This window comes from Mangifera indica, chromosome 15 (assembly GCF_011075055.1).
Source record: "Mangifera indica cultivar Alphonso chromosome 15, CATAS_Mindica_2.1, whole genome shotgun sequence".
Classification (NCBI taxonomy): Eukaryota; Viridiplantae; Streptophyta; class Magnoliopsida; order Sapindales; family Anacardiaceae; genus Mangifera; species Mangifera indica.
In genome coordinates this window covers 1,884,223-1,910,125 of record NC_058151.1, presented here as the reverse complement: position 1 = coordinate 1,910,125, position 25,903 = coordinate 1,884,223, and the positions used below count along the sequence as shown (strand labels likewise).

At 34.4% G+C, this 25,903-nt stretch overlaps 3 protein-coding genes across 14 annotated transcripts; 1 reads left to right on the top strand and 2 right to left on the bottom strand.

The window, feature by feature from the left end:
• Positions 1-1,406: 1,406 nt before the first annotated feature.
• LOC123198118 lies at positions 1,407-4,616 on the bottom strand. 3 transcript variants are annotated; one of them, XM_044612731.1, is made up of 3 exons: positions 4,460-4,616; positions 4,206-4,375; positions 1,407-3,078 (listed from the first exon to the last, which is right to left on the bottom strand). In XM_044612731.1, the coding sequence occupies exons 2-3, from the start codon at positions 4,311-4,313 to the stop codon at positions 1,720-1,722; spliced, it is 1,467 nt and encodes a 488-aa protein (XP_044468666.1). In that variant the 5' UTR covers positions 4,314-4,375; positions 4,460-4,616; the 3' UTR covers positions 1,407-1,719. The 3 variants fall into 3 exon arrangements, with proteins under 3 accessions (XP_044468666.1, XP_044468667.1, XP_044468665.1); XM_044612732.1 differs by having other exon boundaries at positions 4,463-4,612; XM_044612730.1 differs by lacking the exon at positions 4,460-4,616 and having other exon boundaries at positions 4,206-4,441.
• An 8,296-nt stretch (positions 4,617-12,912) lies between these two features.
• LOC123197957 (microfibrillar-associated protein 1-like) lies at positions 12,913-16,572 on the top strand. 4 transcript variants are annotated; one of them, XM_044612496.1, is made up of 4 exons: positions 12,949-13,055; positions 13,448-13,533; positions 14,193-15,503; positions 16,294-16,572. In XM_044612496.1, exons 3-4 carry the CDS (start codon positions 14,317-14,319, stop codon positions 16,406-16,408), a joined length of 1,302 nt encoding a protein of 433 aa, XP_044468431.1. In that variant the 5' UTR covers positions 12,949-13,055; positions 13,448-13,533; positions 14,193-14,316; the 3' UTR covers positions 16,409-16,572. The 4 variants fall into 4 exon arrangements, with proteins under 4 accessions (XP_044468430.1, XP_044468431.1, XP_044468432.1 ...); XM_044612498.1 differs by lacking the exon at positions 12,949-13,055 and adding an exon at positions 13,071-13,089; XM_044612495.1 differs by lacking the exon at positions 13,448-13,533 and having other exon boundaries at positions 12,913-13,055.
• A 771-nt stretch (positions 16,573-17,343) lies between these two features.
• Positions 17,344-25,503, bottom strand: LOC123197945 (N6-adenosine-methyltransferase non-catalytic subunit MTB-like). 7 transcript variants are annotated; one of them, XM_044612474.1, is made up of 9 exons: positions 25,353-25,490; positions 25,096-25,147; positions 23,103-23,184; positions 19,585-22,325; positions 19,420-19,503; positions 19,188-19,289; positions 18,933-19,041; positions 18,365-18,516; positions 17,344-17,837 (listed from the first exon to the last, which is right to left on the bottom strand). In XM_044612474.1, exons 4-9 carry the CDS (start codon positions 22,234-22,236, stop codon positions 17,403-17,405), a joined length of 3,534 nt encoding a protein of 1,177 aa, XP_044468409.1. In that variant the 5' UTR covers positions 22,237-22,325; positions 23,103-23,184; positions 25,096-25,147; positions 25,353-25,490; the 3' UTR covers positions 17,344-17,402. The 7 variants fall into 7 exon arrangements, with proteins under 7 accessions (XP_044468409.1, XP_044468413.1, XP_044468408.1 ...); XM_044612478.1 differs by lacking the exon at positions 25,096-25,147 and having other exon boundaries at positions 23,069-23,184; positions 25,353-25,503; XM_044612473.1 differs by lacking the exon at positions 25,096-25,147 and having other exon boundaries at positions 25,353-25,503.
• Positions 25,504-25,903: the final 400 nt, after the last annotated feature.

Below are 25,903 nucleotides of genomic sequence, written 5' to 3'. Positions count from 1 at the left end.
GAACTTCATGAAGTGTTTCGACAAAACATTCAATTTATATTTTTTAATTTGTTGTCAAATCTTATTTTGCCAAATAATGAGTTCAAAATTCAGTTTATAAGATTTGAATAACTAAAAATAAATATATTTTAAACATAGTAATTGAATCACGTATCATGTATTAAAAATTTAATTTTTTGTATCGTGTATCAAATATTATATCATATGATACAATTTTTAAAAAATAAAATAAAATAATGTTAATATATAATAAAAATTTTTAATTGACATATCATCATTATAAATTTATGATTTTTCGTATACATTTATAGTACATATTATATTATAGAATATGTATCGTATTATATAATACGTATCATTTTTATATGTATTGTATTATATTATATAATACGTATGATATATTGTAAGATGCTAATGATTATGATTTTAAATAAAAGTATGTTTGTACTTTGTATGAAACTTAAAACCAAACAAATGCGAACTGAGAGGCGGCTATCAAAAAAACTTCTCAAAGAAGCCTTGCAAGTATGCCAATTTTCTATGATCTTCCAGTTTGTGGATGAGACTTGCTCTGGCCTTAAACAACTGTTCACGGAGCTGGCATGAAATAATAATCTACTACACGAGATCTTATTGGTGTTATTGATGATCTATGTCCTACACAACTAAAAACCATACGAAATTTATCAACTACTTTGTTTTCTTAGCCCCTCATTACAGTAATTGGACCACTCACCTACTGCTGCTCCGGGTGTTGGCTTGTCTTGAATTCTTCACATTCATCTGCAAAGTCATCACATTTTGCAGAGGAAAATGAAAACACCAGAAAGTCACTCATGCTTACGCACAAGAAATGAAATGAGCTCTTTATGATGTCAAAACTTATTATTGAATACCCTCCTCTAACAAGGCCATACTGATTGTGCCATACGCAAGTCTACAAAATCGCTAGAAATTTCAGCAAGTACCCATGCGAGCTGAGACAACATATGCAGAGTAGTTGCCCAATAACTTCAGATGTAAATGGATTCAATAGAATTGTTGCAATAACAACTTTTGGCAAAAGACTTGATTGGTGTAGCAGTTGTGAGGCCAATTGGACTTGAGGTTTCATCTACTTAGTGTGGTTGATTTAAACCTCGTAAAGGTGGTCTGCCTCAATTAAAGGTTCCTTGTTAACCAGAAAAACCTTTTGGCAGAAGTTTGCACTTACAGCTAGGCAGCTTGCAATGGATTATTCAAAATGCAGAATTAAGGTGTCAAACAGGGCATATAGATTGGTAAGGGAAGAAAATGCTGAATGGGAAGGCCAACTCCAAAAGCATGTCTAATGCAAACTCCTATCTATACGTGGATTGCATGGAATACAGAACCAACCAGGACCATCAAACAGATGAACAGGATTCTTAAAGCAGAAAATAATATTTCTCCTTATTATACATAACAGGAAAAAATAATCCCTAATTCAACACCTATATGTGGATGCGATTTTTTGTATAACATCAAGAAAAGAAATATTAAAAGAATGCTCTAACAAAACCCAAACTATTCATCCCTACAAACTACTTTTCTCTATGCATAAGGGATTAGACAGAGCCCTCTCACCTTAGCAGTAGATCAACAACTGCCAAGCCGTACTAAAAAGATGGCATAACCTACAGAGTTACATCCATTAGGCTAGCTGCTTTTAGTACCGGAATCTATATTTGAATTTAACTTTCAGGAAACCTCTGATTGCAGCACTGGGAAGAAAGTCCAGTTGTTGGAAGGTGTAGATTCCTTTCCATCAACCTTCTCATTGGCCCACCACTCAGAGCTGATCAAGGGCTTATCAGAAACTTCTCCTTCTGTGTTGTCAAAGTTGAACTCTTTGATTGACCCAAGAGTGATTGATCGATGTTTTCGAAAAAAATGCTCCTCTTCCAGTTCTCCCAAAGTTTTTTCAGGTATTTCATTGGAAGTATCTGCAGAATACAGCTCAAAACTATTATCGCTATCTTTTAATTTCCCTTCTCTTGGTATTTGGCACTCTGCCACTATGTCTGATGGACACTCGGATATAATTCTTGGTGATGAAACTGATATATTAGCAAGACAACGTGCAACTTCTTCACCACTAAGCTCAAATGATACTCTGTGATCAATTATATGTTCTTCATTTTTAGATTTTTTCTCCAAATTGGCACTTGACACTACCTCAGAAATCTGATTCTCCAAAAGAAATCCATCCTGAGAGGCAGGCCCCACACCATCAGGCGTCAAAGATCCTGAACCTAGCCTTGAACCAAGCCCCACACCATCAGGCGTCAAAGATCCTGAACCTAACCTTGAACCAAGCCCCACACCATCTGGAGTCAGAGATCCAGAGCCTAGCCTCGAACCCCATTTCTGAGTAGTAAAATGTTCGAAGCCTTTGGGAGCTTCCCCCATATAGAACTCAATAATAGGCCACCTATCTGGGAAAGGAGAAGAAGTGCCAGAATTAGATATAGCTGAGCCTGGAGATATGAGTTGACCACCTGGGCTTCCTGGGTACAGCTGATATGACTGAAATTCGTAATGAGATAATGAAAATTTCTGATTGGTCCCACTGTTTTGTCGAGCACGTTCCAGTGAAGATGTCAGGAGTTCAGCAAATGGCACTTCAGGGGATGAAGGTGTTGTCAGTTGAACAGATTCAGGTGGGGGAGTGCAAAGAGCAGTAGATGGTCCAGTAGTGAACGCAGAAAATGCAGGTGGTGTGACTAGCTGGGTTTCATGTGCATAAGGACCTATGGCAAAAATGGATCTAGGTCCACCAGGAGAGTAGGCATTGATAGAGAGGGAAGTAAGGGACAGCAATCCAGCAGGCGATTGGGTGGCAGATGGAGGATCAGATTGAAGGAAAGATGCAGGCGAAGAGGGAGGAGCAATAAAGGGAAGGACAATGGCAGTTGAGTGGATCAGATTTTCAGCAACTGGGGCTGCAGCTCCAGTTTCAACTGGTTCAGGAACAAGGACAGCATGGCTAATCCGCTTGCTACTCTTATGAGACCCAAAACACCAGTAAAGGCTCCAGCAGCTGCCCCATCTTCTTTTCTGTAGTCAAATAGAAAATGATTCAGAATGAGCAGTTCAAAGAGACTTAAATTCTGTGTCATTCATCATCAGTCATTTCGAGTGAGACAATTGAGCTGAAACATCTTCACTAATATGTAGTGGTATCAAGAACTTGTTAACAAGACATATACGGTGGCTACAAAATATAACTTCGGCTAAAAAACAAATTTTCCAACCTAAAGGCTCTCATAAACTCCACTTCACATATAGTTCATGAACATCTGCTAGGTATAGTAACCATAAACAACAAGAGTGAGACTTCTGCACTAATAAAGCACATTTAAATTTGCATAATTGTGCTCCAGAATTGCTCTCTCTTGCTTTGATCACTGGCAGATTTAGATTGAAGCACCATTGATTCAACTCTTACTGTTTTAAACAAAATAACCTCCAAGAATCATAAATTTTGGTTAATATTGAGAATTTTCTCAGCAATTCCCCCTATTATGTATTCATCACTAATTAACAAACTATAATATTCTTACTATCACATCACTAAGTACAAAGGATCCAAACCCCTTACTTTTTCTCGGCCAGAAGATGGCTCAACAACCCATCTACAGTATAGGAAAGCTAACCACAGTTATGGGATTCCACAGAATATTGATACATAGCTTGCATAATATCAAAGAAATCTTCAAAAAGACTGATAACATAATAACCAACTCTCTTTTTTCCCTCTACCCAACGCTTGTCAACATGGTGGAATAATTCACTGAAAAAATATAAGATTCCAAAATTTTCCCACGTTATCAACAGTAATCACAGCCAAGAGTTCTTTTAAGAACAAAGATATTAAAACAAAATCAAATATTCACCAAGCTGCTCAAAGACTCAACTGTTACTTCCAAAAAAGAAAATAAATAAATGAATAAACTTTGATCCTCAAAGGCTCAAACATCCAAGACCGAGCATAAAACAAACTTTCAACAATAAAAAACCAGAGAAGATCGCAACATCCCATAATTCCCATTTCCCTTTAATTTTCCCACAGTTTCCCAGTTACCAAACAAGACCATCAAACTACTCAAAATAAAAACCAAAAAAAGCAAGAATTGAAATTCAGTCAAGACTTTTAGTTCCTCCTACAAAAGTCATATATCTACCTGGACGACGGCGGCGGGCTGGGGACGAGACTCAGCCGAAACTATGGCGGTTGCGGCGGCGGTAACGGTGTCGACACTGTTGTTGTTGTTGTTGTTTACACTACTCATCTTTGATTTCGAAACATGAAACGAAATTGCGTTAACATCTACGCTTCGATTTCGATCTCAAACTGCATAATAAACAAGCCAAGTTGCGAATTTATAAATATTTATATTATTATAAAATGAAAACTGAATCGAGCTTCAAGATATACAACGTAGATCAACTCTGGTTTCTCTGTTTGGCTCCTGTTTCCCTCCAGTCGTTATCCTACAGTTTGCATCCAATCCTCACTTAACTTTTTGACACGTCAGCTGAACGGACGGTACGGACCCACCCATGCCAATCGGTTTCTATTTGTTTGCTCAAGTCGCCATTGCTTTAATAATTCAGCTTCTTTCTCCTTTTTTTTTCCTTTTTTAAATAGTAAATAATCCCCGCCCCCCAAGGTTTGATCTAAAAACATTTTTCACCCCCTAATTGGTAAACTAATATTTGTCCACATAAAATCAACCTCTATTAACAAAAAACTACGAGTATAAGGGCAAATTAATAATTTTATTATCTATTGATTAGAAAAATAAAATAACAGCTTTCTATTAGACTCAAACAAATCAATTTTTAAATTTGTTTCAAATATTTATATTTTTTGAAATTATTATATAATTTTCATAGTTGTAATATGATATTTATATCCAAAATTTATTATATTTTATTCAACTCATTAGAAGTATAATTATTATTTTTTAAACTATTGAAACAGACAATATTTTAAAATTTTTAAAAAGATTCATGACCTTTTTTAGAATTTCTAATAACCTTTTTAAAATTTTTCGAAAAAACCTATAATATTTTTAAAAATTATATTTTGCTTCTTAATATACGATTATACGATAAACACCTCATTTATAGAGGTAGAAAGGAAGAAACGATGAAGATAAAAAAAAAAAAAGAGACTTAAGAGGTTCATCTATAATTTGGATACTTTAAAAAGTTATTTTTTATTTTTATTAATTTAATATTATATGATAATTTTAAAAAATAAAATAAAAATGATAAAATAATAATTTCACTTTCTAATGAAGTTGCTTTACTAACAAACATCAATTTTGGGTGGAAAAGGTTGTGAAGGCAAACTTTAGGTGGGACAAGTTATTCACTTTTTATGTGCGCATATATATATACATATACAGATATTATTTTAGAAAATAAAAATTTTACTATTAAGATAAGATAATTACGAAACAATTAATGGAGACAAAGGAGGAGGCAGCTGTCACTTTAACAGGGCTTGTGTGATTTTGTTGTAATTATTGTCCGATGTAATCATCTAATGAACAAATATTAGTAAATAATAAGAGTTACACTGAAAAGGAAGAAGATTAGAGGAAGGAGATAACGCTTTTGTTTATGACGTTGGATGAATTGACACATTTACCCTTGAATTTAACTCGTATTCACCGTCATGTCATCATCGCTTTTCGGCAGTTATGGCAGAAACCAAACCAGAATTTGGTTGGTATAGGCGTGATTGAGGTGGGTTCCTCGTGAGTTATTGTTGTAATGTAATGTTTTTCATGTGTAACCTGTTTTTGCCTTCGCGTGACTCTTGTGACTCTCTCTCTCCCCACCTTCACAGTAGTGTTTCTTGACAGCTACATAAAGTGAATTTGAATTAACTCTCAAATTGAATTTGATCTTGACTTAAAAGAGTCAAGTTCAAATTGATTTGAGCTCAATGAGTTTTTGTCATATTAATTTAAGTTCAGTTTAGTTTGAAATAAGTTAATGTCAAGTTCGATTCAAGTTTGGCTATAATATTGACTAATGATTTTGATACTAAAAAATCATGTTATAGAGTCTTGATGACTTTTGCAAGAGGATTTGTGCATTAGTAATCAAAACTGCAAAGTGTGTTGTGTTATTTTCCATTAAAGATGATCATAACTAGAGGTGTTAAATGTGTCGGGTCGATCAAAGGCCTAACGAACAAACTAGGGCCAAAAGACTATTTTCCACTCAAGTTTAAGTGTTATCTCAAACCACACCCATGAGATTTGAAAAACTCAAAATCCTACTCATCCGTTAAAAATCTCAATTAAGATTAAAATTAAAACCGTTTTTTTAACAAAAAAAAATAAAGTTTTATTACGTTTGCCCCCATCGCTTGAAAACTCACAATCCCCTACACCTAAAGTTTAAAAAATCAAAATTTTCCCCCTAGGGTTTGCAAATCATCGTTAGACACGACAAACTTCAACGTCTTCGGTAGCGTCGACTCTCCCTCCTAACTTAGCTCTCATTGTCAATCACTTCTCAGCCATCGACAAAGGCTAATTCCTCCAACGAATTCATCTTCATCGGATTGTCTTCGTCAGAGGAATTAGCTTTCGTCAGTGACTGGAAGTGATCGGTAGGAAGAGCTAAGCTAAGAGGGAGAGTCGACGCCACCGGAAACGACCATCTCCAATGACTTTTGCAAACCCTAAGGGAAAAATTTTGATTTTTCAAACTTCAAGTAGGGGGTGGGGGGGGGGGATTGTGAGTTTTCAAGCTGAAGGGGTAAACGTAATAAAACTTTAGATTTTTACAATTTTTTTAAATGACTATTTTGTATCTAATCATAACTGAGATTTTTAACGGATGAGTGAGATTTTAGGTTTTCAAACCTCACTGGTATGATTTTAAAATAACACTTAAACTTGGGAGTGAAATAATCCTTTGACCAAAAACTAGACATGATAAGATCTAACTTGATACTATAGCAAGCTAGGGGGTCCATGAGTTGAAAGGATCGGATCATAGGCTAGTTGGGCCTGACCTGATACTATAGTTATATATTAAAAAAAATTCAGGAAATGTTTATTTAATTTTTTTCTATTTATCTATTATTATACATATGATCAAAACAATCATGTGCATAAAAGATTGAGTCAAAGCTAAATTTAAATTACAAAATCGGGCCACTAAAAATATCTTTACAGAATTCAAAAATATTGACGTTAAAGTTGAATAAATAAATAGTATATATATTATTGTATTTATATAAAAAATAAATTAATTTATTTGTATTAAATTATAATATTTTTTATTATATAATTATAGTATTCTTTCATCATAAATGAAAAGTTATTAATAAAATATATGAGATATTGTATTGTATTTTGATAATAAAAGTGTCATCAATCTTATAAAGAATCTCATGTTTCACTCTAAGACTAAGCATATTGATATGGGGTATCATTAAATTTAAGATACGAGGAAAACGAAGGAATTTCATGTTGTGAATATTTATTTTGATAATAATGAATCTAACATGATTACTAGATCCTACCCATGGCGAAGCTCATTGTTTGGAGAGGAGTTATGTGTATAGTCAATCTTTACATTGGGGTGTGAGGGAAAATTTTGTTGGGTGGTTTCGTCAATGTGATACGACCGACTCATATGGATGAAATAAAAGAAAGAATCATTCTACATAAAGAGGCTTCCCTTGGAAGCTTTGGATATAACGACTACAGAGAAAGAGATTCAATGGGTAGAGAAAATATATATGTATATAAGGAATTAGTCAAAAAAGAAGAGAAGGAAAAGTCCACCAAGATTTACACATGAATCATGCTTTTAGCCTATTTATTTTATACCGTAGATGATCTCAAATAATATGCTCTTATTCTAGCTGTTTTTGTAGTTTTTTTAATATAAAATTAAGGGAAAAAGACTATTTCTCACCCAAACTTTAGCCCAATTTCGAACTCACACTCAAGGAAAATGAAAAATTCAAACTCTCACCCATGACTAAACTGTCGTCCAAATTTTCAGTTAAGGACAGGGGTAAAATTGTTATTTTACCTATAAATTTTAAAATTTTACCATTTCCCCTTTCTAGGTTTTAAAAACCAACACCTCAACTCATCCTCAAAGTTTGAAAAATTTAGATTTTACTTCTAGGGTTTGTTTCTTCTCTAGCCATCATCGACGGCCAACGCATTCCATCGATCTCTCATCTCCGACTAAATAGGACAATGAAAGACGATCCTTCGTCACCTAGATCTTAACGACGAAGCATCATCCAAATCTAGAAAAACAGACGAAGGACGATGCTTCGTCGTCGAGTCTGGATGACGCAACGAGCGACAAAGGACGACGAAGTGTCGTCCTTCGTCGTTTGGGTGGAGCGACGAAGAGATCTCTGTCTCTTCATTGCATCGTGTGACAAAGAGATCTTCATCTTTTCATCGCACTACCGCTATCACACCAAAAGAAAAAGGAGGCCGGAGACAATGTCGGAAGATGAAGTTGAAAAATGGGAGTGAAACTGCTATTTTTGAAAGTTATGGAGGGTGGCTACGTTTTGAAAAATATGGAAACCGTAGGTTTTGGGGGTGAAAATGTTACTTTTTAAAGTTTAAAAACTTTAGGTAAATGTGAAATGTTAGTTTCTAAAACCTAAGAGGGGTGAAAAGTAATAAATTTCATAACTTTTAATATAAACAATAAAATGACTATTTTACTTCAGCATTTAACAGAAGTTTGCCTATATGTGGGAATAGGGGTTTTTCATCTCCCGTAGGTGTAGGTTTGAAAATGACCTAAAAGTTGGGTGGGAAATAGTCCTTTTCCCCTAAAATTAATTATATTTTGGCTCTTAATTATGGGATTACCTATGTGGATTTTTTTAATTTGAAACCACAAAAAAAAATACTGTTTAAATAAATAAATAATATCATAGAAAAGAGCTATTTAAATAAATATGTATAATATCTAGTTTCGTTAATATGGTATCATGTTGACATTAACATAACCTTGAATCACGATAAAATCAATAACTATTTATCAAGTCCTAATCGAAACAATGCAATCTGATTTTTGTAACAGTGCTTATAATTTTCAGTATAATTATTAATATCTTATAATATATAATACATATTTTATAATATAATATAGATGAAAAACGATACATATCATAAATTGTATTAAATTAATACGATACAGTGAACGTATTCTATAATATAATACATATTATTACAAAAAATGATAATGTAATCAAAGTGTACACAAAAAATTTTAGAAATATTTCTTATATTTTTCAAAATAATGGTATATTAATTATAATATTTTTATTATTTTATTTTTAAAAAAATACATCATATAATATTATATGATATATAATATATTATAGAAAAAATTAAATTTTTAATACGTAATATTATATACAATTTAACTATCATATATAATAATATTATATACAATTTAATTACAATAAATCTCAGTTTAGGGGATTACCGGATTATTATAAAATAATTAATTTTTGCAATATCAAGAAAGCTAGTTTAAACTAAAGAGGTAATTGATTAGCTTTGTAGAGTGTGCACGTGCGGGGTAAGATGAGGACAGTGACAGTGTCTTTCTAGGATTAAAGGTGAACTTTCGCTTGCACGGATGGTCGTTGTTTCTTTTTTCTCATAAAAATTTATCTTTTATCATTTTTACCTTTCCGAAAATGAAAGCTCATTACTCTATCTATTTTAAAAGGACCTTTTTAACCTTTTTCCGTCCCGTCCCTTCATTATTATTACCTTTTTAACCTTTTACGTATCTTCTTTTAATGTGTAAATTTATGACAAGGGCGGTCACTTTTCATGACTTTTTCCTGCTTTTTTGGTTTTTTCGGCAGTACATTGATATCACAATTATGTTGTGTGATGACACTTTGATTAAGTTTCTAGTTCTACCACTTATTCTAACTTTTTTGTTCAATTTGTTTGGACAATTCATCGATATCCAAATGAAGATTTCATCTGAATTTGTTTGTGAAGAGGGAGCGTCAAAGGAAAAGATATCGTCGGAGAAGGAAAAGCATTGCCAGGAGGGAGAGAAAGTGACTGTCATTCATTGAAAATTCGTTGGATTGGTTTTTTAGAGTTTAGAGAAAAAATTGTAATTTTTAAAACTACATTTTGAGAAAACTATTATTTTTTCAAACGAAGAGGAAAAAATAATATAAAATTTTATATTTTTTATATTAGTAATTAAATAACAATTGTGCCTTTTACTTGAACAAAAAATTCTAATAAAAGTTAAATAACGAATAAATGTTTGAGTTTTTTAAACCCTACAGATAAAACTTTGTATTTACACCAAACTTCGGGTGGGAATAAATTTTTGGCCTAGATAAAATATAAAATTGTTATGTTCTCACACTTCATCATATATCAACGAAGTAATTAGTTATAAAATTATGACTAAACAAGTAATTTACATGCTGATAGTATGAATAAAAACTCTTTTATCTAAAAACAGTAAAAAGAGAACTCTTGACAGTTGCAACCATTCTCATGATTTCTTCAGTATGTCATTTTAGTCTCCCGATATCATATGATCACTTTTCATATCTATCTCTTATCATCATAGAAGTACAACATTATCTCCTATTTTAGACAAATAATTTGATTGATAACTTACATTTAAATGTCTATATTCATTCTATTATGCTCTAGTTACCTAATTATTCAATTGTCTTTTGCTCTTGTTTGATAAATACAAGATTATACAAGTTTAATGGGGCAAATTGTAATCACCATTGCTATTCTGAAGAACTTAGTAACATAACAATGAATACAGGTTTCCAAGTAGCAATCCGAACCACTTTAAAAACATATTGTTTATAATTATTTTCTTGCGTGAGATTATACGTGTAATCTTGCATACTTCTCGTTGGTATAGTTTTTTATATCAACAAAAATATATTAATCAAACTATCTAAACACTGACAAAAGAATAAAGAATAAAGAATAAATTATTATTAAATGGTGCATTTGGTTTAGAAAATCTTTTATTACAAACAATAAAATATTATTATAAAAATAAATTACTTGAAAGATTATTCGATATAAATTATTACTATTTTTATAAATAATTATTGTATTTAATTGATAATAATAAAATAATATTAAGATATTGTTTTACTAAAATTAGTAGATATAAAATAGTATTGTATTTGTTTTGTATATTTCCTAAGAGATTATCCATATTAATTGAAAATGATAGTATTTTTGTTTTAAATTAAGATTAATTGGGTACAATGTCCCTTTAGTTATATAAGATTATTAGAATATTTTATTATTTAACGAATCAAATAAAATAATATCAATAAAAAAACAAATTTAAATAAACTATAATTGAAATAAATAATATAAAATTATTTCATAAGATTATACATGATGAAGTTAAAAGGTGGGTTGATTAGTTTTTTAAATCCACACGTGTAACCAATGAAAAAAGTTAGCGTTGAGTCGAGGGACTTTTAAAATGGGTCCACCAGGTATTGGATATTCACAAAGTGGCCTTTTATGGGGTGGCCTATTGTTTTTTTGGCCCTACCAGCCTAAAGCTTAACCAGCACACCACATGTTTTGCTTATCAAATAGGTGGGGAACCATCTAATTCTTCTATTCATACGTTTAGAGGAGGATTTGAATCGAGAATTGTATCAATTGACCCGAGTTTAGATTTTGGAAATCTCGATTTTCCAAAATCTAAATGTATTATATGAAAAACAATGTTATGTGCATATATTTTTGAGTATATAATTAGATACACAGACGATATATTATCATATGATTATGTGTTACTTGATCTTTAATTTAAAATCACCAAATCATATGATGACATATTATTTATATATTTAATTGTATAATAATATATATATATATATTGATAATTTTATTGAAAATGAAATTAAAATGACTTTGGAATCACTCTTGTTTTATTGAAACAAAGATAATGCATTCTTACACAAGTTCTTGCTAAAGCAACAAAATTGTTCTATGTCAATATTTATAGTGAGAAAATGATATGTATGTTGCCCCACCAAAAAATTAACTTCCCGATAATTTTCCTTTTTTTTCGATGATTTGAATGGATTAAATTCGATTTCAAATTGACCATTTTATATTTGAATTGAACTTAAATTAACTCTTGGGTTTGATGAGATATATATATATATTATAGAGGTTTTTTCACATTTTGCTTTATATGAAAGGGACATTGCATTGTGGGTCATTGTTTTATTATGAACATTGGACATGCATGCATGCATTTGAATTGAGAAATCATAAAAAGGGATGGAAGGAAGAGCATTTACAAAGCATTATGTCTTGTGAAAAGAGCAATCAATTAAAGAATATTTGTTCATAAGAATTAAGAAGAACAAATCCAGTCCGAGCTTCGGCCCATGGGCCTTGGCATTTTGGGCATTTTTTATTAATTTTTTTAAAATTTAATATATACATTTCACCAAAAAGGAGCTGCCTAAGGGCATCATACACATCTTAAGCTCATCCAGGAGCTAAACACAAATCCAACACTTTTCATTTATAATATATTCATAATTATTCTAAATATTTTTTTAAAATTAATTAACCCTATTGTTAAATAAAAGATTAATATTATTTATATATTTTTAAATATATAATTAAATATATAAATAATTGTTATTATATAATTAAATATTATTTTATTTTTAATTTAATCAAAACTAATATAGATTATTTATTAACTCATTTAAAAGATAAATAAAAGTTAATAGGCCGAACGATGAATGACATCTGCCCAAACTGGAAATCGGACGGCGGAAAATCATTTCATCTTGGCAACCAAAACATGCCACATGGATAAGCATGACGACATATCTTGACCGTCAGATTGTTACCCAAGTGTGATGTATCAGTCACGCCTGCGAATTGACAGAACTCTATCAGTTTCTTGATCTTCAACAAGTCATCCCGCGCAAAACCCTAGCCAAGAAGGTAATCCTAAAACCTTTTTTTCCTCCTGTGTCAGGTGAGAAGGGTTTACATTTTCATTTCATATTCTATTAGATACCTATTGTAATCTTCATATTTATTCGCTTGATCGAGTTGGTTTATTTCGTTTCTGTGGGATATCTTATGAGATTTTGAGTAAAATATATCATTTTTTCTACGATTCTTAATATTTTGTGATTTCGATTGTGAACTCTTTTTGTGTTTCAAGACTAAGGTTTTCTTTTGTTCTGTATTTGTAAGTTGTTTGATATTAGGGTTTGTGTTTTAGATCTTATGTTTATTGTAACGTTGTCCAATATTCTTAGATGTGCAAATTCATGTGGATATGAGTCAGATTCAATAGAATTTGAGCAATCTTTTTTTCTGTCGTTAAGGTGGAGAACTTCATTTGTGTTCACCCCTAATTTCAACCGGCTACGTTGTCTCTTCTCCTCTTTTTTAACGACGAGCTTTTCAAAAAGTAAGCTGGCTTGTGGATAAGAATTGTGATTTTTTTCTCTCATAAAACAGACAATACATGTTTGGTCGCCGTTTATGTTTTTTCAATCTAAAAGAACAGAAATAGAACGTTTTACAGCAACCAATTTTGAAGTGTGAAGGCTATGCACAACATAATTTCACTGTTGTTATTGGCTGTTCTTGTTATTATTGCAGTGAACATGAACAAGTTTTCCTTCTGTTTTATTCTGTAGTAATTTTAGCTCCATTTTTAAAAATGATTTATCTGTGTTTGTTGAAGCTGGGTTTTCATCTATGAATTCTGGATTCCTTTACACCTTTAATCCTATGCTTTGTTAATAAAAGTGACAAAAAGGTGAGGCTGATTTGTTCTTTATTAAAAAATTATAAAACCATGTTTCTGGCTGAAATCATACGTATTATGGGTTAAATATTTTATATCAAGTTTTGATTTACTCTTTTTATAACATTTATGCAATGTGATATATGGTTGTTTATTTACATTTGTAGTGTTGCTGTTCTGATTTCAATATAGACATGTGACTAAAATGACCTGTTTCATTCACTAATTGTCCACTTAATGGATATATAAAAATGCATGCTATTTGTTTAGGGCTACTATTGTCCAGATTGTTGAAGTATTTAGTGTATCTGTTTCAGGTTTCTGTAGATAAACTGATAATATACCAAGTTGATCATAAGTATTGTCTCAGAAGCATTTGAAAGGAAGAGCAGGGTGATTCTTGAGGCTTTTTTACCTTCGGAGCTCCTACTGCTGACAACAATGTCGGTGACAGCAGGTGTTAGTGATACTGTAATTGCTATTAGGGATAAGCTTAGAGGTAAGATTGGGCAAACGAAGGTTAAAAGGTACTGGCCTGGTAAAGCTCCTGAGTGGGCAGATGATATCGATGAAGATAATGATATAAGGATGGCAAGGGCTGCTGCCCTTGAGAAAGCTTTCCCTAGCCAGGAAGATTCAGATGTGACCAAGAAGGATGATCCTAGGCTACGTCGATTGGCTGAGAGTAGGATAGATAATCGTGATGAGATTAGAGCTGATCATAGACGCATTCGACAAGCTGAGATTGTATCGACTGAGGAAGAGGAAAACAAGAGGCAAGAAGGATTGGACCTGGAGGAAGAGGATGAAGATGCACTGGAGGAGAGGAGAAGAAGGATCAGAGAGAAGCTACTTCAGAGGGAGCAAGAAGAAGCAGCTCTACTTCCGGAGGAAGAAGAGGAGGCAGTAGAAGAAGAGGAGGAAGAGGAATCTGAGTATGAGACTGACTCAGAAGAAGAACATATGGGTATAACTATGTTGAAGCCTGTGTTTGTACCAAAGCAGGAGAGAGATACCATTGCAGAGCGTGAGCGGATTGAGGCTGAAGAGGAAGCCCTTGAGGAGTTAGCAAAGAGGAAATTGGAAGAGAGAAGGATTGAGACAAAGCAAATACTTGTTGAGGAGGTTCGGAAGGATGAAGAAATTCAAAAGAACTTGGAATTGGAGGCTAATATTGCTGATGTGGATACTGATGATGAACTTAATGAGGCGGAGGAGTATGAGACTTGGAAAACAAGAGAGATAGCAAGGATCAAGAGGGATAGGGAGGCTAGGGAGGCAATGGTGAAAGAGAAGGAAGAGATCGAAAAGGTGAGAAACATGACGGAGGAAGAGAGAAGAGAGTGGGAGAGAAAGAATCCAAAACCTGCTCCACCACCAAAGCAGAAGTGGAGGTTTATGCAGAAATATTACCACAAGGGTGCCTTCTTCCAATCAGATGCAGATGACCTTTCTGCTACTGCCGGATCAGATCATATTTTCCAACGTGATTTCTCCTCTCCAACTGGAGAGGATAAGATGGACAAGACCATATTACCTAAGGTCATGCAGGTCAAGCACTTTGGTCGTAGTGGTAGAACTAAGTGGACCCATCTTGTCAACGAGGATACAACTGATTGGAACAACCCGTGAGTTTATTTCTCCTTTTAATTACCTTTTTTTTTTTTAATTATTATTATAGTCTCAAACCATCTACTTTTCCTATTTCTAATTCCTGCATGCTTGGTTAAGTAAGCATTTTCTTTTAGATTTTGCTATTGCATGTAATGAAACATGGAGCATTTTTCGTATGACTAATTAAGAAGTTGGTGAAAACATTTTCCATTCACTTGAGTTCAATAATAGATAAAGTATTATGCTGACTGTTCATTCATGCTGGTTATATGTTCCCTAAACATTGGTTTAGCTAATATACTGATATTACTTTTTGTTGGAGTTTTATGAAAATTTTCTTTTGAACAATAATATTTTGCTTGAGTGATGATAGAAAATTAGAGAGAGAAGAAAATGGAAATAGAGATGGCAGTTAAGTCAGAGGGGGTTCCAGATGATTTTTGAATTCAGTTGCGCTTTTCCTTAATAGATATTTCTATTCAGGTGCTAGATAGATACCAAGGGGACAATATAAGTTTCTTTAAGGAAAAACCATTCCATAAACTTAAATTGTATCTATAAAAATAATTGACTTATGTTTGTCTCCTGATGTGCTATAGTGGGATATGGAAGAGATGATCTATAGAAATAATGGGTTTATGTTTGTCTCCAGATGTGCCACCCTTCTGGTTTAAATTATCAATGTTTTGCACCAACTAAAAATACAGAAAAATGAAAACTTTATGTTATCATCTTGATATTTTGTATATAGTGTGAAATTTGTTCTCTTACAACCCTTGGCTTCATTGTCTGGTTGCATTGCAGGTGGACATATAATGATCCTCTTCGCGCTAAGTACAATGCAAAAATGGCAGGAATGAACGCACCAATCACAAAACCCAAAGGAAGCAAGAAGTTAAAAGATTGGGAGACTCGATAAATTTATGCCAAGAGAAATTAGTCTTCATTTGACATTGAACTAGAGGAAACTGTAGTTGATACATGTATGTGAACACACATTTACCCTTTCAGTCATTGCTGGAGTACATAGGAAACTGTAGATCTTTTTATTTAATTCAGTCTGCACCTCTTCTTTGACTGTCATGTTGATTATTTGTGTTTTATCAGCTATCATGGTTAAATTAGGCTTCGCATATGGCTCAATACTTGGCTTGGTAAGAGGAATATAAGCTAGAATTTGCCTGGAGTTTCCCAAATTGCCGTAAAAGCATCAAACAAGTGAATAATGTAAAGACTCGAGATGCCATGACTGCCTAATTTTCAATTTGATTTCCCGTGTCCCTCGTAATAAAGTGAAACAGAAAATGGTTTAGGATTGAATTCATATTTTATTAGAATATACCGAACTTGCATGGAAATTTAATTTTGATCATTGAACCTTTCAATAATACTGTACATTAGTCTTTAACCAATTTGAACTTGAATTGAATATTATCATTTCAAACTAAATTTATGGCGACCCTTATTTAGGATTAGATTGGCTCAAATTCGCATCTAGGGTCAATGATCCTTTCTCCGTCAAATTTGCTTAGAATGGTTAAAAAACTTAGGCAATTGAGATATATCAGCTATCAAGAGGTGTTTCTTCAGAGAATCTGAAACTAAACTAAGCTAATCTAGATTTCGGATTTGTTTGTTAACTTCCAAAGAAAATTCAGAAATTAGGCTTGTTGAGACAACCCTAATTTGATTTCTATCTTTTAGTTTCGAAGACCGAAAGATCTCCACAACAGTATATTGCAGACCAAAATTAGATCCTCATATGCAACTCATAAAAGTTTCTAGACTCCCCCTATCAGTTTCTCATTTCTGGGATTTTGGTTGTCACGTCGTGTAGACTACCAAACGCAGAGGTAAAGAAAAGCCATTCCCTTTTCATTATAGTTCAAAGCAGGAAATGATGAAAATTTTAGTTACAGCAAATTCAATGGTCTCTGAGATTCAAAATCTGGGTAGTCACCATTTGCCTGCCCAGTATACCCATATAAATCAAAATACTTATCCTCAGAAGGCATATTGCCAATGTCCCGTCCTTGAAAACCCTCCATTGGCGAAGCCCACGGAACAGGGGTAGAAGGGTTAGAGCTAGATGCTTCTAGATTTAAGCCTAGACCACCTGGATTCTGCGGAGAATTTCCAGCAGCCCTTCTGCCTGAGGGAATAGATGTTGCCACAGAAATAGATGTTGACTGCTGCTGCTGCTGCTGGTTCTTCATTGGTGACTTGGGTCGAAGAGCCTCTATTTCTGGGGTTGTTACAACAAGATGAGGTGCCTCAGGGGGTGGATTTCGTCCTCCCCCTCCTTGCCAAACTTTTCCATCTTTGTCTGCAAATTTTCTGGTGTATGCCTGCAGCCAGATCCCTCTGGTCAAGAATTCTCTCTTTGTAAAGAAAAAAAAAACTAGTGAACTCAGAACGATTGAAAGCAGGAAGTTAGGATTATAGATTCTCTTTAACTTGACAGAAAGATTAATTTGACTTTAAGTGCAAATCACACCGTTGAGGTGTTCTTGTACTGCCTATTAATCAGATGTGCCAAAATACTATGACATTGTGCGAGCAAGGCATGGATGTTTTCAGCTTTTAGTCACATATATACACAAGAATCATGCTTCTAACAGACTGACACCTCTTCTTCATCTTTTAGAAAATTTTTCCATTACAACACACAATAAAAATCTTTAAAAAGAAAAAAGAATTAAAAAAATGCTGTTCCTAATCTATGAAAAGACAGGGGATTCCTTCTGCTGCATTAGCTGGTGGAAGTATTCCTGTTATCTGATCTATTGCCTAGACAATCATCCAGTTTTTGGAATGAAATAAGGCATAAAAGAACACCCAACTGAAGTTCATTATTTTGCCAGGCGATAATTACCTCCTTGTTAAAGTTCGATGATGATATGCCATCACCAACAGTCAGCCAACCAGCTCGGATATTGTGGTCTTCACCAAAGAGCTCAAGCCTTCTGCGTCCCAGGGCAAAATGCTCAATGATCCGATACATATCCTCAGGCTTTCGAGTTGAACCTACAATTCCATAGGCATTAACTTATATTATTTTTTTCAATGAAAGAAACCTTTTGTCAATGCTGATAATGAACAAAGAAGCAAAGCCCATAGAGATTATACACAATCCAAATACCCTACACCACAAGGGAAAATCTTCATGCTCAATGGTCAAAACTGTTATATCTTCCTATTCTCATTTTGATCTTGTATTGCCTTCAAAGTTTTTGAAAAAGAAAAAACATAGATCTCACATGGAGAAGATCACATGATTTTATTTCAACCCTTCTAAACCTAAAAATAACACTAATAGTACAACTACGGCAGATTCAGGGATGTATCTTTCACATTTGAAGGTCTAGCAAATAAATGCTAAATGGACAACTGAATATTCCAATCAGCAGTGTCTAAGATTCTGAGACTTTACTAATACTAACCATAAGGAGGCTCCTCAGCAATAATAACATCGGTGTCAATGTTGGCATGGATTATATGACCATCAGTACTGCGTCGGACAGTTCCTTTGATACCCATCAAGCAGTGTTCCTTCATCACAATGTCAAGCAAAAAGAAAAGCTTAAGAAAACAGAAAACAGATTTGAAAGCATTCTTTAAATTAACAGGAGAATGGGTCAATGAGCATGATGAAGCTGAAACATTCACATTGCAGTAAAAAAAAATTTCTACCGAACCTTAGAGTGTTGAAACAAAGTATGACCATGCCGCAACCCTGCAGTTGCATTGTTTTTGTTTGTCTTCACCCAACAAATATCCTCACACCTCCGAAACCCCCACTACAGTAACAATAAAACACAGTTAAATTATCTGAGACATTATTGCATATTACAGCACATGATTTTTATTACAGATTAAGAGATGAATATTTGAGTAGCTTTCTAATTTAAAAGTCTCAATCAAATATACCTTCTTCAAACACTGACGACCCTGCTCAAGCCCTGCACCATCCCCCACCCAAAGGAAGATAAAAGAAGGTGTATCAGCTATTGCCTGAAAATACAAAGGGAAACAATTAAATATTTGGTCAACATTCTCAGAAAGATGGCACAAACTTATATGCAAACAGATTACCTCAATCTTTAAATTGAGTATTTCTTCAAATGTCCAGTACTCCATATGATCAGCAACACCAGGTGCACGATGAACATATTCCTCCCAAGGTGGGTCTACAAGTATAACATCGAACTTGGTGCCAAAGAACTCAGGGGACAGCTCAAATTCACGCAGGTCACATTTGAAATACATGGGTGCAGTAGCAGATTTAGACACAATCTCATCCTTCTTTTGTATAAGCTCCCTTAGTTTGGGGTAATCCTCCACAACATTTGTAAGTTCTAGTTCCCGGATGAAATTTTGGGGCCGCATGCCAGTGTCAACAAAATTCTGAGAGTAATCATTCTGCTCTCCTCTGGAAGGAGCTTTACCAGTGGCTCCAACAGTTCTTGGAGGAGCCCAACCTCCTGAGGATTTATCAGGTGGTGTACCTCGTACAATTGGTCCAGCAGCATTAAAGCCTGGCCCAGATGTGCTGGGAGGACCTCCTCTTCCAAGGCCTGCTTGATTAAAGTACATCCCAGGGTTGGTTGGAGTGCCTATGTTAGGAGCAAATCGTGGCCCTGATGGTCCAGGAGGAACAGGAGAGAGACTAGGTGGAACGCCTAGCATATTCATATCAACTCCTCGTGGCCCAGGCCAAACAACAGGAGCAGGAAAAGGAGGAATGAAGACACTAGGGTTTATTGGAAGACCAGGAGCAGGAGTAATAGACTGCATTGATCCAGGCGGTGGCATTCCAAGAGGCCCAAAATGTGATCCCATGATAGGCAATGGTACTCCCATCTGTTGATTGTCTCTCCCAGTAGGCCTACCCCTTCCCCCTCTCCCGGCCCTACTCCCTTTCACTCCCTGTGGAGGACCTCTACCAAAGGGCACAGCCTCCTGGTTTTCATATGGAGGCTGTGAACTGCTAGCTGAACCAGCATTGCGACCAGACAGAGCACCTTTCTGGCCTCTTCCTTTCCCTCCCTGATAGTCAATGTCATCCCTCCATGAGTTTGTATCCCGTCCATCTTCCACATATCTGTCCCTTGAATCTTCACCTGAATGTCCCGATCCATACATGTCAGTCCTTTTTGCTCGATCCTCACGCATATAGGCCCACTCTTGTTCATTTGGAGCCAATTGAACATCAGATTGAGGACCAACTTCAGTTCTCCGAGAAAAGTTAGGCCCAGACTCTGCTCTTCCATAATCAAGAGGCTTGGTTTGGATCTCTATCACATCGTAATTCTCATTTGAAATTCCAAATTTTGATGATGTCTTCACAGCCTCACTCCTACTCCCATCTTTTCTGGTACTTGAACGACCATGAGGCCTTTCGTGATCATTCTGATCATGACTGTGCCTTGGCAATTCCCACTCTCTACCTCGATCATAAAATATTTCCCCATCTTTTAATTCTTTATCATTACTGCTGGTTTGCCTTCTTTTCCAATTCTCTTTTGAACCTTCTCGATCCCTATTCCTGTCACTCCAACTATCATCTCTGGCTTTTGATCTCTCATCTCTGTTACTATCTTTTTCTATTTCCTTCCGCTTTATATCATTGCTTCTTTCAAAATCCACCTCAGAATATTCTGATTCCAGATGACGTCTCCCACTCCTTTCAGGAGTCCTGGACCTGTTAGAGCGTTTCGTCCAAGCATTTCCATCATCATCCTTATTGGAGGGCCTTTCACGTCCTTCACCAACATCCCGACCACTTGGAGTTCTTTGATGTCTACTCTTCTCATTCTTATCCCAACCTGATCTGTCTTCATGATGATTAGGACTGCCCCTATTTTCTTCTTCCAGAGCTTCTGACCTTCCTTTGCTCTTACTCTTCTCAATATCAACCCTTCTCTCTTCCCTGTTGTTGGATTTAACACCTTTCTCACTGTTTGAATCTAAACCCTTGTTTTTACTCTCGCTGGACTCATGTCTCGCAGATGCACTCCTCCCTTTAGAAATTTCGTACTTGGTATCAGAAGCCTTTCCACTTCTCAGATCAGCTCTTTCATGAAGATTTTCTTCAACGTTGTTGAGAGCATCAGACTCATCCCATCTTCTCCTTGAATTCCTTCCCTTATCAGAAGAATCATGAACCTTCTCTTGTCCACTCTCCCTTCTTTCTGAGTACCTTGAATCTTTATCCAATGTCTTTTCAGACTCCGCATCATGTAATCTTTCATCCTTGTTTTTATTTCCACTCTGGAAGCTATCATGCTCTAATAACTTTGAAGTTGTTTTTCTTCTCTCACTTTCACCAACCCGATTGTGACCTCTACTCCCAGACTTGTCCCCACCATCTTTCCTATTATCTACTTCTCCATCCTGGTACCAACTGCTCAATTGTTCCAAGGAACTCTCCTCTTGTTTTTTCTTCAACTGCTTAGAACGCTGCTCTTTTCTTGTGTCATATTCATCTTCATGACTGTCTGCTCTACTAGAGCCACCTGACCTCTTACAACTCTCATTTCTATCACCAGAACTTCTCCTTCTTCCACTGCCATCTAATCCTTCAATTTCTTCTCCATTGCTAAGCTTTCTAGACTTGGTTGACCTATGCTTTCTCTTATCATTGCCCTCCCATTCCTCATCATCCCTGTCCCGAATCTTCTTCATATCCATGCCATCCTCTATGTCTCGTTTTGCATGACTCCGACTACGCTCAGGTGAACCCATTGCAAAGCCCTCAATAATTTATTAGTCTATGTATATTTAATAAAATGGGCTTGTTTCAAAACGACAGCTAACTTTTCAAATGTATCATCCTGAAAACATATTGAAAAATGAGTAAGCACAGGAACTGTTTAGCCAATTTAGCCAAACATTCTAAGAAGCATTATTGAGTTTTGTTATAAACTAGTAAATCAAAACTTTAAGTTGAAAACAGAGGATAATCCATTTTCCAGAGCTTATAATATCAAAATTATGAGGCAGCTTCAGGGCGGCCTGGATTTGAATTCAAGATTCGACTTATCCATAAGTAAATTCAGTATCTTGGATTCTGTTAGATCCAAATTTCATTTGAAAATAACTCGGTTTTCATTTGGCATTGCTTGTATCCTTTCATTTTCGTTTTAGATTAGTGACATAGATGTGATACCATATAATTAGAACTGCACATACATGTTCTCTCATACTTCTGTTAAAGCAACATACAACCTAACTTACTGATGATGTCCTGAAGAATAAGAAACACATAACACTAGCAAAAGAAATATATATTTTTTAAATTGCATATGCTGAACCAGGGAAAATAACGATAACAAAGAAACATGGAATTTGCTATAGCCTATTACTGTCAGTATAAACCGTATTCCTAGCATGTTACATTTTGATCAGAATGAAAACAAATGTAATATGCACTGTGATGCATGCCTCGAACATCATGCTAATATTTTGTTAAAAAAATCTAAAGCCATGTCTTTTTCTTGTGATTTAATAGCCATAAGTTTTGATCATATCTAGAAATATATCAACCATCAAAAGAATAGCAAAAAGGATTACATACTTTGGCACTGGATGTTGATTATTGATTTACTTACAAAAAAACAGTTCTGGCAAAGAGACTGCAAGCTCAATCAAAATGGGGATTATCCGAATGAGCTTTTAGATGAAACCCAGCAGCTGAAATCACAAAACACCACAAATGAATACATGAAACTATGAAAAATCACATATACAAGAAAAATATATTTATGACTTCAGAACCTAAGATCAGTTACACATGTAAAGGGATCATTTTATTTATAAAAATTGCAACAGTAGCAGAGTTTAAAATGATGCACAAAACAATAAACAAAAACAATAATGGAGAAAAGAGTCAAATTTGAAACTGTTAGATTTTGGAAACCAGAAATGAATCCCTAAAGTTTAGGGATACAATCTCAAATTAATTACTTCATATTTCTTATTCTTCCCCAGTTTGGTTTGTTTGTATTTTATACTTTGCTAGTTTAGCCTGAAAAACCATGTATATGTGTACCTATTCTCTATAGAATGAAAGCAAACAAGATTTCATCAATTCTTTAATTCTTGTTACATGGTATCAGAACCTCAATCTTGAGGTTGGAATTCTTCTTCAACATCAAAGGCTGCCGGATGATCATAGGAGCTATTGGAGAGCACATAACCATCAAAAAAACACATATGTCATTGAAAAAGGCGTAGACACCCCGAATAAACACAAACATTGCCAAAAAAAGGCAAAAACGCCACAATCTTGTCTAAAACCTACAGAAAACATCACAGATCCAATAAACCACCAGACGACCACACTAGCTACTAGAAAAGCACAAACAACACTAGAGTTCCTCTCTAATATAGTAAAAGCCAATGAAAACCTTAGAACTTAAAAAAAAAAAAAAAAAAAAGAACATTTAAATCTTTTTCATATCTCGCTAGTTTCCTTCAAAACTTTCTAATTTGTTGTTGTCAACGCCAACCGAACACAAATTTGTTTTCGCCACCATTTTGTTGGCAATTTTCAAAAAAAGCCCCATTGTGGCAATTTTTAAAAGGCTCCTTCTTTATCCATGGCTGCAGGTTCCCCAAGCGTGATACCTCCATTGGCTCCTTTATTTCTCTTTCATCCTTTGTTGCTCAGTTGATCATAAAGTTACTTGTAACTCTACTTTTGTGTCACACAGTTTAGTTTGACTGTATTTTATATTTTTCTAGTTTAGCCTGAAAAGCCATGTATATATGTACGTATCCTCTATGGAATGAAAGCACGCAAGATTTCATCAATTCTTCAATTCTTGTTTAACTAGACAATGGAGAAGAGTATCATTTTTCTGCCCCTCTCAAAAGAATGAGATGTAATACGCTAGAATAATATCCAGACTCAAGTTAAAAAAAAACACCCTTATAAAATACATGAATCAAAACCCAAATCGTACATAATCAAATTTTGCTTAGGAAACTGAAATCACCACTAGAAGTACACAAACAGGCCTTGACTCTATGCACGGTCAGTGGTTTAAGGTTGAGATAGCGAAATAGTCATCAAAGTGGAAACACGAACTCAATTGCAAATTCATGTTGTTCACTCCCATCCTAAACTCTACCAATAAATAAAACTGAAAGCTGCACACTCTGACAAAGCTCAAGCAGTCAAGCTACACAATCTTGTTCTATTTGTATCCATTAAAAACCAACAAACAACAATAATAATCCAAGGACCAGTCAGAACACAGATTTTGGTTGAAACAAATTCTAACCTCCACTGTGAAAAGGAAAATTAAAGAAGAATCAGATCTTGAGTGTATTTTCTCTGCTTCGCAATAAATTTGATTATTCAAAAGAATGCTCACAAAGCCATCAACAACTTTTTTCTGATTCTTAATATTTCCAGACAAGCAACATTTCACTTTAGATGCTCAAAACCAGAAGCGAATATAGTCAAAAAATAAACCTGTCTACTTGAGACTAACTTTAAACCCAAATAAATACAAGCAAATCGTCACGTCATGAATATAATAAAAAGACCTCCATATGGTAGCTGCAGTAACAAACTAAATTTTAATAAAAACTAACACAAAGTCGGCATTTCAATCAGTGGAGTGGCGGCCTAAGCATTCTGGACAACCTATTTGAATAGAATATACGAATCAGTTTGACAAATTACAGATACCCACAAAATCAAAATTGAATGTACTTGACCAAATCCAAAACCCCACATAAATAAAAACGACAAACAGCTCTAAAACTATTGCCACATGGTAAAGAAATAAGTGTTTTCAAGCACCGTAAAAACTGTAAATACGATATAAGTATAGAGAGGAGTTCCTTACATTTTCCCAGAAAAAATGGAGAAACATCTGCATATAGGTTTAAGGTTAGAGACAAGGCGCTTTGTATTCAATTTCACTTGATTTACAGAAGTGGAATATCATGTTTTGTAGCAAATAGACGGTGTAGACCTTTGAAGTGAGTCTGCAGAGTATTTACGCCAGAACACATACGTAGATCAGCAGGGTTGAGTTGGGCTGGATCTAAATTTTCCTGCATTTTGATCCAACCCATGTGATAAAGTTTAATTTTTTAAATTTTTTATTAAATAATAATTTTATCATAATTTTAATTAAAATTTTTAATAAAATTTAATTTACAAATAAATTTTTGAATTTTTTAAAATTAAAGAATTAAAATTTGGGATTTCACCAAATCTTGGGTGGAGACAAATGTTATGGTCAATATTCAATAATCCTGTAGCTGTAAGTCTACGGCACTAGAGCTCTCTAACAGTTTTTTTTTTTTTTTTGGCCAGATTAAAGGCTGCAGCAGTCGGCTACAATTACTCCAAGTTCAGATCGCCTCACCAATGTTACCACGATTAGGGGTG

Bases quoted from the DNA above. Each gene is read 5' to 3' on its own strand.
- LOC123198118 (XM_044612731.1), bottom strand. From the start codon at position 4,313: ATGAGTAGTGTAAACAACAACAACAACAACAGTGTCGACACCGTTACC. The intron at 3,079-4,205 runs GTAGATATATGA...ATTTGACTACAG, and splicing joins AGCCCGCCGCCGTCGTCCAG to AAAAGAAGATGGGGCAGCTG.
- LOC123197957 (XM_044612495.1), top strand. From the start codon at position 14,317: ATGTCGGTGACAGCAGGTGTTAGTGATACTGTAATTGCTATTAGGGAT. The intron at 15,504-16,293 runs GTGAGTTTATTT...GTTGCATTGCAG, and splicing joins ACAACTGATTGGAACAACCC to GTGGACATATAATGATCCTC.
- LOC123197945 (XM_044612478.1), bottom strand. From the start codon at position 22,236: ATGGGTTCACCTGAGCGTAGTCGGAGTCATGCAAAACGAGACATAGAG. The intron at 19,042-19,187 runs GTTCGGTAGAAA...ATTGTGATGAAG, and splicing joins CTTTGTTTCAACACTCTAAG to GAACACTGCTTGATGGGTAT. The intron at 17,838-18,364 runs GTAATTATCGCC...ATCTGGCTGCAG, and splicing joins CATCGAACTTTAACAAGGAG to GCATACACCAGAAAATTTGC.